The sequence below is a fragment of the Nothoprocta perdicaria genome, unplaced genomic scaffold (genome assembly GCF_003342845.1).
Source record: "Nothoprocta perdicaria isolate Ctin4 unplaced genomic scaffold, notPer1 scaffold_54, whole genome shotgun sequence".
In the NCBI taxonomy this organism is placed as follows: domain Eukaryota; kingdom Metazoa; phylum Chordata; class Aves; order Tinamiformes; family Tinamidae; genus Nothoprocta; species Nothoprocta perdicaria.
Genome location: NW_020455799.1, coordinates 3,743,601 through 3,756,209, shown reverse-complemented (window position 1 = coordinate 3,756,209; position 12,609 = coordinate 3,743,601). Strand labels below are relative to the sequence as shown.

At 40.9% G+C, this 12,609-nt stretch overlaps 1 protein-coding gene across 2 annotated transcripts in view; it reads left to right on the top strand.

Annotated features, from left to right (window-relative positions):
* The window catches only part of RCOR3 (REST corepressor 3), a 23,314-nt gene extending 11,346 nt beyond the window's left edge, over positions 1 to 11,968 (top strand). The window contains exons 6-10 of one of the 2 annotated variants that reach the window (XM_026048386.1): positions 369 to 447; positions 3,020 to 3,238; positions 4,945 to 5,022; positions 5,608 to 5,665; positions 11,736 to 11,968. In XM_026048386.1, coding sequence (XP_025904171.1) covers positions 369 to 447; positions 3,020 to 3,238; positions 4,945 to 5,022; positions 5,608 to 5,665; positions 11,736 to 11,968 — 667 coding nt within the window. Of the gene's footprint in view, positions 1 to 368; positions 448 to 3,019; positions 3,239 to 4,944; positions 5,023 to 5,607; positions 5,666 to 11,058; positions 11,605 to 11,735 lie in introns of those variants that run through there. The other variant, XM_026048387.1, reaches the window with a different exon arrangement.
* The last annotated feature ends 641 nt before the right edge of the window (positions 11,969 to 12,609 follow it).

Sequence of the window (12,609 nt, the reverse complement as noted above, 5' to 3'; positions counted from 1 at the left end):
CAACCCTCCTGTAGCTGACCATATAAAAGCTCATGCTGGTACAAGTTGCCAGATTAAAGGAAAGCTGGGGTTTTGGTTTTATTTTGTAACAGAGCCAGCTATACTGATTTAAGATGTTCTTAAAACTCCAGATTAGGATTGGTAACTTGAGTAAAGGAAATAAGTGGTGGTGGTGTGTTTTTCGATTTTCAAGGAAGAGCTGCTACAAAAAGGTCAAATAGTATAACCCTAAAACTTGGCAACTTAGAATAGATGCTTTAGATATCTGTGTCTTGCCTATATATATATTTATATGTGTGTATGCGTGTGTATGTGTGTGATTTAAATAAAATGACTAAAATGACCAGCTTATTGTCATTTCTCCTTAGTGATGATGATGTAGAAGAAACTCATCCAATGGATGGAAATGATAGTGATTATGATCCCAAAAAAGAAGCCAAAAAGGAGGTAACAGATAATTTAATGGTGAATGTCAGTTTGTTTGTTTTCAGTGAATGTGTTACTGTGACAAATACAATTTCTAGTAGAAGAGACTTAAGATGTACTTATTTGTAGCCTGCTGAAAGAACAGGATTCTTAATTGATCAAGATTTGGATAACTTTTGAATTAAATTGAATTTTACTCTTTGTTTTTGCCATTTGGTGTGCATAAATGCATCTCTCATTGCCTTTGCTATCTCATGAAAGATCTTAATGCTTTCTAAGAGAAGCAGCTCTTAGATATGCTATCTCTACCTGGTGTGCTATCCCTACCTGGTAAAAATAACATTCCTCAAACCCTGTCTTGTTAATACCTATTTCCAGTTTTACTGTTGGGGAAATATTGGAAACTTTGTTATATATTTAAAAATTAAATGACTTTTTTTCTAAATGTAACATTTTGTTCTTCCAAAGCCATCTTGAGGTTTTACTTTTTAACTCAGTTGTGGCTTTATTCAGATGCTTTCTGATAATAACATGATCAGAAAAAACACTTTACTCCCCTTAGTATGTCTTTTTCTTCTTTTTTTTTTTTTTTTTAGTTTTGTTTTTGGTAAACATTAAGAAAATAATGAAACATTTTAACATTAAGCTGTGTTCTTCTAGTCTTGATCATAAGTAACTCAATCAGCTTAGTTCATTTGGGTTCTTCCCAAAATGAAAGAATTAATGTTCCTTAAAAATATGAGAGGGAGAGATGGTGCAGTTTCAACATCTCTTTAGGACAATGATATGATATCAAAGATTATTAATACAACTTTGGATTTCTGCCAAAAGTGATGCTGAGTAAAAGACAGTATTAAATTCTGTTCTCAGAACAGTAAGTCTTTTGGAAAGACCTTTAATGTATGTCACTTTAGCTCCCCTAGGAGATGAAAAAAGGACCCCTTTTCTACAAAGAGTTTGAGTTTTTTCTTTCTCGGAATACACTAGCTTGAAGTTGAAATGGTCCAAACTCTAATGTGAACCTCTTTACTCCTCTCCCCTGCCTTCGTTCCATGACTGTAACAGTCTTTGCGCAATCTGTTGATTTGCTTTGGTACCTTTGCTTTTTTCTAAGCACTGGCTGGCTTTTCCAGCTTGTTCTCCTTAGTTAATGTGGGAATCGTTGCATGTAGTCCGGAACAAAATCAGCGTGTTTGTAGGCTCCTAGGAACAGGACAAATAGGTTTGCAGTTTCCGACAAGCTATTTGGATCCACATAATATTGTTTTGTGGTCTGATGTTTCTGGTAGGTTTTGCACACTTTCACTTCCTAAGCAAAATATAAACTCACTAGTTTACAGATGTGTGTAGCCCAATGGAAAACTTCATATCGGAAAAGAGTAAAACAAACAAAATATTAGCCTGGCAAGCTCAAAGCCTGAGAGGATGAGTTCTCTTTAAATCCAGTTTGAAAAGACAAAGTGCAGTTTCACTCTAAAAGAACAATGCTTGACCCAGTACAAATGGTGTCAGTGGACGAGAAGTAAACTTAATCTTGGGATTATTAGATGTCAAAGATTTAAGGCTGTATATTAACTTTCCACACAGGAGCAGTAGAAGCAATTGTCCTAAATGTTTTTAAAATTGTCCTAAATGTTTTTAAAATACCCTTCATGAAATCTGTGTACTTGATGTTACAATAGCTGAGAAGAGGATGTAGCAGAAGGTCAAACTTAAGAGATGAAAATACAGTTTGCCAATATGTACTAAGTACAAATGTGCTAATATGTACTAAGTCACTCGCTTCTCTGCTGTGAAGCACTTGCTCTACCAGGATTGTGTGCCTGAAAACAAAGCTGAAGCTTTGAGCAAAAGTCAAGGATATGAGAATATCTGAAGAATGACTATAATTTTTCTCTGTTATCTTTTTCAAGAAAGCAAACAAACAAACAAAAAAGGCAAAACAAAGTCTTAAGTTTCCTACATTAGATGGGTATTTATAGGAATTGTAAAAGCAAATAGGTGCTATTTCTTTCAAATCTCCAGTCCCCTCCTAAAGCAAATGGCTCTTAGCTTTTCAAGGTGGGATGCTTACAGCAGGCAAGGTGTCACTTTGCACTCTTGCCAGTCACAGTGACTCGCCCCTGCCTTGACCTCACTGTCCTTCATATTTGACGTGAAGTAAACGTATTAGTTTGAAGTACCATAAAATGTTTGTTAGTGATAACTGCCAAATCAAGGCATTACTTGGTTTAAAGATACTGTGTATTTATATTGTTTAACCTTTCAGTACTTAAAAGGTTACTAGTCCTTGCCTTCTCTCATAGTATTGGGACAGTGAATTCTGTATCTGTTAATGTGTCTTCACTTGTGTTCAAGAGAAGGGAGAGAAAAAAAAAAAAGTTTGAAAAATGAACTTTCCTAAAGCTAATCCAGGCCTGCCCAGAGTGGTGCCTTCCATCACGTTGTGAGGCTTAGTTTGGGTCCTGTGTGGAGAGAAGGATGTTAGTTTAGGTCTTCTTAATTGTGTAAATATGACATTGCAATGCACTGCGATACTTCAATATGGTGAGTTACTGTTGTTCTTTAACCATTTATTTCTTGTGAATTAAAGGGCAATAATGAGCAACCCATTCAGACCAGCAAAATAGGGCTGGGTAGAAGAGATTATCAGAGCTTACAGCATCGCCACCATTCTCAGCGTTCCAAATGCCGGCCACCAAAAGGCATGTACCTGACCCAGGAAGATGTGATAGCAGTTTCCTGTAGCCCCAATGCAGCCAACACAATTCTTAGACAGCTGGATATGGAACTAATCTCATTAAAGCGACAGGTACCATGGGTTATTGGACTTGTTTTATTTTCACCTCAGATTGCTCTTGTAAAGTTTCTGAAACTTTTCTGTGAAGATTCTGAGACTTCTATAACATGAGTCTTCCTAATTTTGTTCCTCAGTGCTCACCAAAAATGCTGGACATAAGCTGTTCTTCAGGCTTATTGCTGTATTTTTCTCAAATCTCTATCACTCAAGATGCCTTCCTTTCTGAAAATGAAATTAAGGGGCGTGTATGATAGTGAAACCAATGTTGATTTGGGAATGGGGAAAAATCAAGTTATTTGATTTGTTTTTTTTTTTTGTTGTTGTTGTTGTTGTTGTTGTTGTTGTTGTTGTCGTATTTTTGTTTTTTAAGCATTTACATGAAAAGTGAGAATGAGACCAAGGAAGCAGTGCAAATTTAAATTTTTTATACTTCCAGTTGTAGCCGTTTTCAGGGTGAGACATCCAGTCCAGTGGGATAGGACATCCAGGAAATCCTGGAAGGAAGGGAGAGGACATTGCAAAACATGAGTCTCTCCATTTCTTGGTTTAAAATATTGATCATTTTTACTGCAGACTATAAACTGCTTCCTTTAACAACTGCTTCCTGCATAAAGAAGTTAATTTGCAGCACTTAACATTGAAGCGCAGAATCTGTTCATCTTCTCAGGACACTGCAGTATGTGCATGTTTGCTTTCTAGGAGGGATGTGACAACAAATTCAAGGCTTATCTGCTGGAATTTCTGCCTTGTTATAGGCTACTAAATGCTCCTGTGTTGCAAGACCATGGGCACGAAGGGGTTTCACAGGCTTTTTGCTCCCTTGTATTCTTTTTGCAGGAGAAATCAGCTTCCTTTTAGCACAGCAGGACTTTGGGGCTAAATAGCATAGGTGGGTCTCACTCTTTAGCTAAGGGTAGGTGAGTGACATCCTTAAGGGTGCGGGGGTCCTTTTGGTTTTTTCCCTCTCTCTCTTTTCAGTTATCTCGGAGCTGCAGCCCCTGGAATATCCCACTGAGTTATCTGTTTTTATGTCCATACTTAAAGAACACCCGTAACAGCAGTGCACCGTAGCACGCAAAATTTTCTCAGCTATGTTACGTTATGTGCGTTACTCAGTCAACTTTAAATGATTAATAAATCTGTTTATGTATGAGTTAAAAGACCTCTCCTTGTAGACTAAAATATTTTATCCAGAAGTATTAAGATATTTCAAGGAAATCCTTTATGGAAATTGTGATGATCTAAGATCAATAAAAATGGTGTATCAGAAGAAACTAGAAATAGCTCGTAAATTTTCTCCTCCTCTCTCCAAATACTTTTTGGGGAAAGAAGAAGTATATTTATATATATCACTTAAATATAAGTATATATCGGTTAAATCTAAGAACCAAGCTTTTGTCTAGAATATTCTACATTCTTCCAGAGTATATATTTAGTGTCATCAAAACTTACTTTGTATGTCCTTTTAATATTCCTGCAGGCAAACTGTTCCTTTGAAGGGCTCACCTAAATACTTTTTTTTTCTCTCCGTAGTAAACTGTATGTCTTATTTATTTATTTATTTATTTATTCTGACAGTTAAAAGTAGAGAAGCCTTAAACCATAATGTTTCTCTTTCTAACTTAGGAGGTACACTTGTGGCAATCCTAGTGAAGATATATGTGTAAAGTGACCAACTTTCTTTGTGGAGCTGATTAACTTTGTTGTTTTTGACCAAGGTTCAAAATGCTAAGCAAGTAAACAGTGCACTTAAACAGAAAATGGAAGGCGGGATTGAAGAATTCAAACCTCCTGAGGTAAATCAGAATAAATACTGGAACTTTTGGCCTTGCACTTACATTAGTGGGAAACTACAGAAATGCCTTTTGCTGCTTGCTTTTTCAATAGCAGCTTAAGCAGAATCATTTGAAATGCATTGTGGTGAGTCTGGTGTCTGTATAAGAAATTGAGAGTGGGCTTTTATTTTGTCCTATGTCAACCATCTGAGTAAAGAAATGGAGGAAAACCTTTGTTCTAAGGGACTGAGTATAAAACAAAAATGCAAAGCACTTAGATGTAAATTCGAACAGTTTAGATAAATATCTATAGAATCAAATTCTGTCTGTGTAAAGACCATTAGCATGTACATAAGTAAGGATATGGGTGAAAGTGAAGAATTGCAATAAAGCAGAGAGGGAAAGAAAGATACCACTATAGTTCTGAAGTGATATCCTGTAAATACTACTCCTTCATTAAAGCAGCCTTAAGGCCTTTCTGAATTCATTGTTTATTGAGCAAGAGGTGTTACATATTTTACAAACTAGGTACATTCTGATGCTCAGAGGTTTTACAGGTGTTTATGCATTTTAATTATCTTTGTGCCATTTTTCTAATTTTAATAGTCTAATCAGAAAATCAATGCCCGTTGGACCACGGAAGAGCAGCTTCTTGCAGTACAAGGTATGTAGTGACTTGAAACCTGATGCAAAGGATTTTGTGAGGTGTTCAGGCATATGTTTACACTCCTCTAAGTTGAAAGCTAAACTCTCTGGTCTTGCAAGAAAGTCACTAGTAAGGCAACAACAAAAATTAGTGGGAATATGTAGCATATAAATTCAAGCAAACTGAGATTAGTCTTTCAATTACTCCTATTAAATCTTAAATAGAGAAGCTAAGCTGGATTTAAGAGCTCTATATAGTACCAAAAAGCCCCTTCATTCATATTCTAAATGGCATTACAATAATTTCTCTGAAGTGGAAGACCAAAATAGTAGTCAGAATCTTAAGATTTTCAGCACTTAACACACCATTTATATCCATAAAGTAGGAAAAAAAGCAAAAGTAGCTCTTTTATTCCCCCATGAAGAGAGAAGAATAACTAATAAAGCAGACATTGGGACAGTGGAGACCTTTGAGTCTGAAGCCAGTTATGGATACTGTACTAATGGTATTGTTAGCTAAAAATAAACATGGCCAGATTATTGTTACAATAAACTTGCAGTTACCCGTTTATTTGAAGGAAAACTGACTTTTGTCTTGCTTCAACATTCATTAATAAAAGAAAGCATAAGGGAACTATTTATAGGCCCATTATTGTCTTGAAGTCGCTATATGTTGATTTGTCATTATGAATCATCTTCTCTAATATACCTCAGTTCTAAGATAATATTAATTGTTCATATCTTTATTTTCCTCTATTCTTGACCTGCTTTAAAATCAAAGACTGTTTTTCAGTATAAAACTTTCAGCTGGGTCAGGGGATCAATGCAAAATTGTCACGTGTGTCATACCTGATAGTCATAAGCCAAATGACCAATACTGAACCTAAAATTAGATTTATTTTGAAGTGTGAAAGAAGATCTGAAGGGAAGGTGTCTTTGAAACCATGTCTCTTGAGCTTGCATGCCTCTGAGACTGGGATTCACATCTCCAAACTGTTTGCAGTCTTTTTCTAAGTATGGCTACCTAGCTCACACCAAAAGAGGTGTCTACCTTCCGTATCTACTCTAGTAGATAGACTGCTTACTGGAGAGATGGCAAAACCCAGGTTCATTGTGATGCCTTAGGCTCAAAAGATTCAAACCACCTTGCATTTCCTTAGTTTGATTATCAGGGCTTTAACCAAGGATCGGGCTGGGACATGGTAACAATTCAGTGAGCTCTTGTTAAGCTTGCTGAGCTTGTCGTGTACTTGTTAAACTTGCTGTATAGTCAGCAAGGTGGATAACAAAACTGAAGAAGAGGCAGAAGGGAATGAGGGTTGGCAATGACTCCCCTGGAAAGGAGTGTTAGTGGTCCCCCTATTTTGCATAGGTAGTGAGCTTTAGTACTTAAGGGTGGGATGGGAACTGTTTCACTGAATTACGTGTGCTTCTTATGTGTGCTTTTTGTGTTTTTGTTTGATTTTGATTTTTTTTTTTTGTTTTGTATTGTTTTAGTCCCTTCCTTTGCCACTGTGTAAAAGGGGAGAGAAGCTTTAATACAGAGACGAAGTATTTTCCCTCTTGTAGCTACTGTTGTAGAGTTGTGGAGTCTCTCTCCAGGAATGTGAGAGCTAAAGTTTAAGCCTCCCATCCCTCAGCCTGAGAAACACCATAGACTCAGCTCTCTTGCTTGCAAATATTGCTTCAGCTACTAGACTATATGCATGAAACGTCCACAGGGCTATTTTTTTCTCCGCTCTCACTCTATTTTTAAAGGAAAGTAGCTATACAAAAATTACCATAGTGTTTGCTAGTCTTGGAAATCTTAATTTGAGCATGGAGACATTTAGTTTGTATATGTAATAGAGGCTTAGTACATAAAATATTTTGGTATAGCCTGGCGCATACTTTTACATATGTGACAGTTTGACTGAAATCATAAGCACTAAGCAGGTAGGTTGTGGCTCCATGCTTTACTCACTTCATTCAAGCCTTATGTCCTATTGTGGAATAAGAAGTAATCTGCAATAATGATTTTGGTACTCTTCTAAAATGAAATATTTCTACTGGGGGTAATGTGTTCTCAGGCAGTTAGTAACTGAAGGAGGAGGTACCAAGCCATTACTATGAAGATGAGTATATCAATACTAGTGTGGCTGCCTGCAGCAGGGCCATGGACTCAGACTTGGCAAAGATCACTGGGGCCTGGATCATTTTTTTACAGTGTATTTCAACAGATGATTGTTAAACTTTGAATAGTTACTAAATGTAACAGGCCAGTGTGAGGTGTTTATTGTGAGTATAGAAATGTGTATGTACAGTTATTATCTCTTCAAACTTAAGATCTCAGCCACATCAAAATTGTAACTGCAAAGTATTTTAATTTGCAATTGCAATTTGCAGCTGTAATTGCAGAGTATTTTAAGGCTTGTCCAAAGCAACCAAATTCAAATGGAAGAGCAGGGTATTGCAGGGGAAAACAGTGGAGAAAGGCAGGACCTAACACCATGAGCTAGGGGCCAGGAGCATCCGTACATGTGAAGTGAGGCTATGAAGCTGCCTTCCCAACTGCACTGTCCAAAACCTAATAATAATGTAACCAATTGAGAGGCTATATAAACTATTTTAATAGTTTGCACAAGATTTATGTAAGGATTTATAATGTACACCAATCTGAGTTAAAGGAATGATGTATCTTCTTGCAGATGTGCCAGCACCTTATATATAAAACTTTCATAGACGTATATTGAACTCTCTCTGTGTTTGCAATGTGGGTTAAAAGTGTTTTACTGCAGTAATGCCTGGAGGTCATTGTGAGGATGCCATAGCAGCACTTAACCCCCTGAAAAGCATCCTAAATGAGTAGTTGTAGCAGAATTAGTGGCGCTTGGCTTTGTCTTGGTGTTGGGTTTGTTTTATTTCTAGGTTGGGTTTTCAGTGAAGGCGTGATGCACTCTGCCTGCCTGGAAGTAGGCTTAAAATCTTGCATCTCTCAGGTTTAGTTGGATTTAGCCAACAGCTTCAGTTGTTTTGCAGGTGAAGGGGAAGGGAGGAGCACAGGCAGGATAAAAACAGGGAAGGCTGAAATAGCTAAGAGACTGAGCTGTGTTTTTTTGAACAGTGTGCCGCCTTGTTGGGCATTTGTTCATTTGAACTGGGCAGAATGGCATCTATTGCAGTAGACACTTAATGATCATTATAAGTGAGGGTGCTTAGGATGTGTCAGTCAACAGGTATTAAAGCACTGGAGGGTGTGCTCTGTGGGTGCCTGGTGCCCACAGGGGTAGCACATTGTATGCCTGGCAGTGCATGGAGCCAGTCCCCTACTGCTCTTCCTAGATGGGCTCCCTCCCTTGTGACTCTGTTGGGTCCCTTGGCACTGTTGGGATCTTGTGGCCAGAATGGTTGAATGCCTTTAGAGGGGCTAGGAAAAGAGCTAACGTCATGTGGCAGGCCATAATGAAGCTCTTGAGGGCTGAAACATTAACTTCAGCTGCAGAAACTAGTACTGCCCTAGAGCTGAACTTTTTTTCTTAAACTGCACGTGTGCGTATTGCTTCCTAAGGACCTGTTGATGCAGGGGGTAGAAAAGAGCAGGGTGAAGGCGGTAGTCCTCACAGTTCAGCTGAAAAGAAACAGCTCTCACTTCTGAACCCTTTGCTTCATCTTTTTCAAATGAGAGGTGAAATTGGGCATAAATCCTTGCTCCAGTAAGGAAATGAAATGCTTGTCCTCTGAGCGCTGGAATATGTTCTGCAAGGGTGTAGTCAGCAGGGGCTTTGTGCAACAAGCCGAGTCTTGGAAACTGCAGACTTTGGAACATTTGTGATGAAAAATGTATCTAGTGTAGCTAAAAGCTATGTTCTAGGATGATGGAGAATATGATTTTTTTCTTCTTCTTCTTTTTTTTTTTTGTAAGCAGGAGAGGAGGAAGTAGGCATATACCTTAAATAGAACTGAGAGAATTGACTTGGACTTATCTGAAGTTTCATATTACAGAATTTTGTACTTGTTTTTTTTCAGTATTATCATACACAAAGTTCATTTTGGAATTCTAAGAAGCCCACATAGAGATTTTTTTTGTAAAGGACCAGCAGCATTTCCTTGGGAAGTGCATGTAAACAACTGACCTACTAATATCAACATGAAAACAGACAAAAAGAATCATGCAGAGATCTTCTGTCATTCAGTCTCTTGCTAGAGAATTCAATTCCTGGAGGCTTGTGCTGGGGAATGTGTTATAAACAGCCACCAGTAGCTTGTGTTTATTTCCCTAGTCAGTTGTCCTAAAAACCCAGTTTCATCTACCAAATGTGAAGGGTGAATTGAAAGCTTTAACGAGACTGTGTGTGGTGAATGTCTAGCAGTTACCTGCTGTAGCCTGGGTGTAGCATGTCAGAAAGGGAGGAGGTGCCACCAGAAGCGTCCCTGTGAGCTCAGAAAGGGAGGAGGTGACACCAGAAGCGTCCCCGTGAGCTCAGAAAGGGAGGAGGTGACACCAGAAGCGTCCCCGTGAGCTCAGAAANAAGGGAGGAGGTGACACCAGAAGCGTCCCCGTGAGCTCAGAAAGGGAGGAGGTGACACCAGAAGCGTCCCCGTGAGCTCAGAAAGGGAGGAGGTGCCACCAGAAGCGTCCCTGTGAGCTCAGAAAGGGAGGAGGTGACACCAGAAGCGTCCCCGTGAGCTCGAAAGGGAGGAGGTGACACCAGAAGCGTCCCCGTGAGCTCGGAAGGGAGGAGGTGACACCAGAAGCGTCCCCAGGTGACACCAGAAGCGTCCCCGTGAGCTCGGAAGGGGAGGAGGTGCCACCAGAAGCGTCCCTGTGAGCTCAGAAAGGGAGGAGGTGCCACCAGAAGCGTCCCTGTGAGCTCAGAAAGGGAGGAGGTGCCACCAGAAGCGTCCCTGTGAGCTCGGAAGGGGAGGAGGTGCCACCAGAAGCGTCCCCGTGAGCTGCTCGTGTTGGTGCAGCGGCTGCTGAGCTTGGCCAGCCTCGGGCAGCCGTCCTGGGTGGCCGCCCGGCCCCGCTGCCCCCGCACGTGGGGCCTGCTGCCCTGCCCGGGCTCCCGCCCCCATGTGCCCTCCGCTTCCATCCCCGCTCTCCAGGCATGCCGAGGGCTTGTGTCCAAGCTTGGTAGGCCAGATCTGTGTGGTCTTTGGTTGGGAGGCTTGGCGAGTCATGCAGAATCTTTAAGAAGAGGGGGTAATGACCTTTTAAATAAAGTTCTTGATTTTATGTGTTGATGGCTATGTGATTTAAAGAAAAACAACTAATTTTGCTGTAAGGGAAATTGAGGCCTTCTCATAATTGAGAAGTCTGTTAATTAGCGAGTCCTTGGTTTGCAGGTCCCATAGGCTCTCTCTTATAAATACATCACACGTAGCTGTGTCTGACTGATTCTTCACAGCTATGTTATTTACTTTGCCTTCCAGGTGTCCGCAAATATGGTAAAGATTTTCAAGCTATTGCAGATGTAATTGGCAACAAGACTGTTGGCCAAGTGAAGAACTTCTTTGTAAACTACAGGCGTCGGTTTAACTTAGAGGAGGTATTGCAGGAATGGGAAGCGGAACAAGGAACCCTGGCTTCTAATGGTGATGCTTCTGCTTTAGGGGAGGACACAAAAAGTACTTCTAATGTGCCATCAGGAAAGAGCACTGATGAAGAAGATGAGGTGTGTTTTTGTGTACCAGATCTAAGTAAGCATGGATTGAGGAATAGCATTGTATTTAGTGATTGTAATGTACGGTTAACAACTGGTGTGGAGTGGCAAAGCACATTCTAAAGAATGATGATGAGCTTGCACAGAGCTTCAGCCAATGCCGTTAATCACCTGGGAACAGGACTGCACCTTTCATAGCGAATATCCTGTTACTGTTACTGTTAAAATACACTTCTTACTCTAGAAAGAAGGCTCTTGCTTCATAAATATTTTTAGTTCTGCTGTCTATGATATTTTGGTTGGTGATTTCTTTTCAGTAGCTTCTCAGTTTTTTGGTTTGTTTGTTTTTTAAATACTGTTTCCTGCGTAGTGGCCAGCGGCAGCCCACCCGCGTGGCGTCCCGGCCGCGCCGCCGCTCACGCCCTCTCCCGTCTCTGTCCCCTGCAGGCGCAAAGCACTCCGGCCACTCAGTGTTTAGGCCCTTCGCCGCCGGCGCCGCCGGCTCCGGCACCTCCCGCTCCCACGGCAGCGTTAAACCAGCCGCCGCCGCTGCTGCGCCCGGCGCTTCCCGCGGCCCCCGCCCTGCACCGGCAGCCGCCGCCGCTGCAGCAGCAGGCGCGCTTCGCGCAGCCCCGGCCGACGCTCAACCAGCCGCCGCCGCCGCTCATCCGCCCAGCTAGCTCGCTGCCGCCGCGCCTCAACCCGCGGCCCCTGCTCACGGCCGGCAGCGGCCAGCAGCCCCCCTCGCTCGTGGGCATCCACGCCGAGCCGCCCGCCCCTCTGCACTGAGGCGGCGGCGCGGCGTGGCAAAAACTGCATCCGTGTCGTCGTCTTTTCCGCGTCATGAAGGGAGAAAAGAGCAAGCCTTCGCAGGTGTGAGACCAGTTTCCAGGAGGAGCAGGCTCGTAACGAGAGGTGGAGCCGCAGCAATGACCATCTGTATAAAAATATTTTTGTGTGGAAGACTTGTACAGCAGAACAATGCCTACAGTACAGCCCTCCTCTGCGCGAGTAACTGTTGAAGGAAGCTAACTTCTTAAATGTTCAACACACCAAGATTTTGTTTAACTGATTTTTACTCTATTTATTTTATTACGGTTCTTTGTAGTCAAGTACTTAACTACAGGAAAGTAGTTTGACAAGCCTAGGATTAGAAATTACTGTAGGAGACCTAAATGTAGGGTTGTTTTTTTGTTTGGTTGTGTTTTGTTGTTTTTTTTGTTTGCTTTACTTTCTAGTGCAAAAAAACTAATGGCCTTAGGTTCAGAATTTTGGCCCTGTTTAGGTTACAATAGAAGCATTTCATGCACTTGTAAAATGT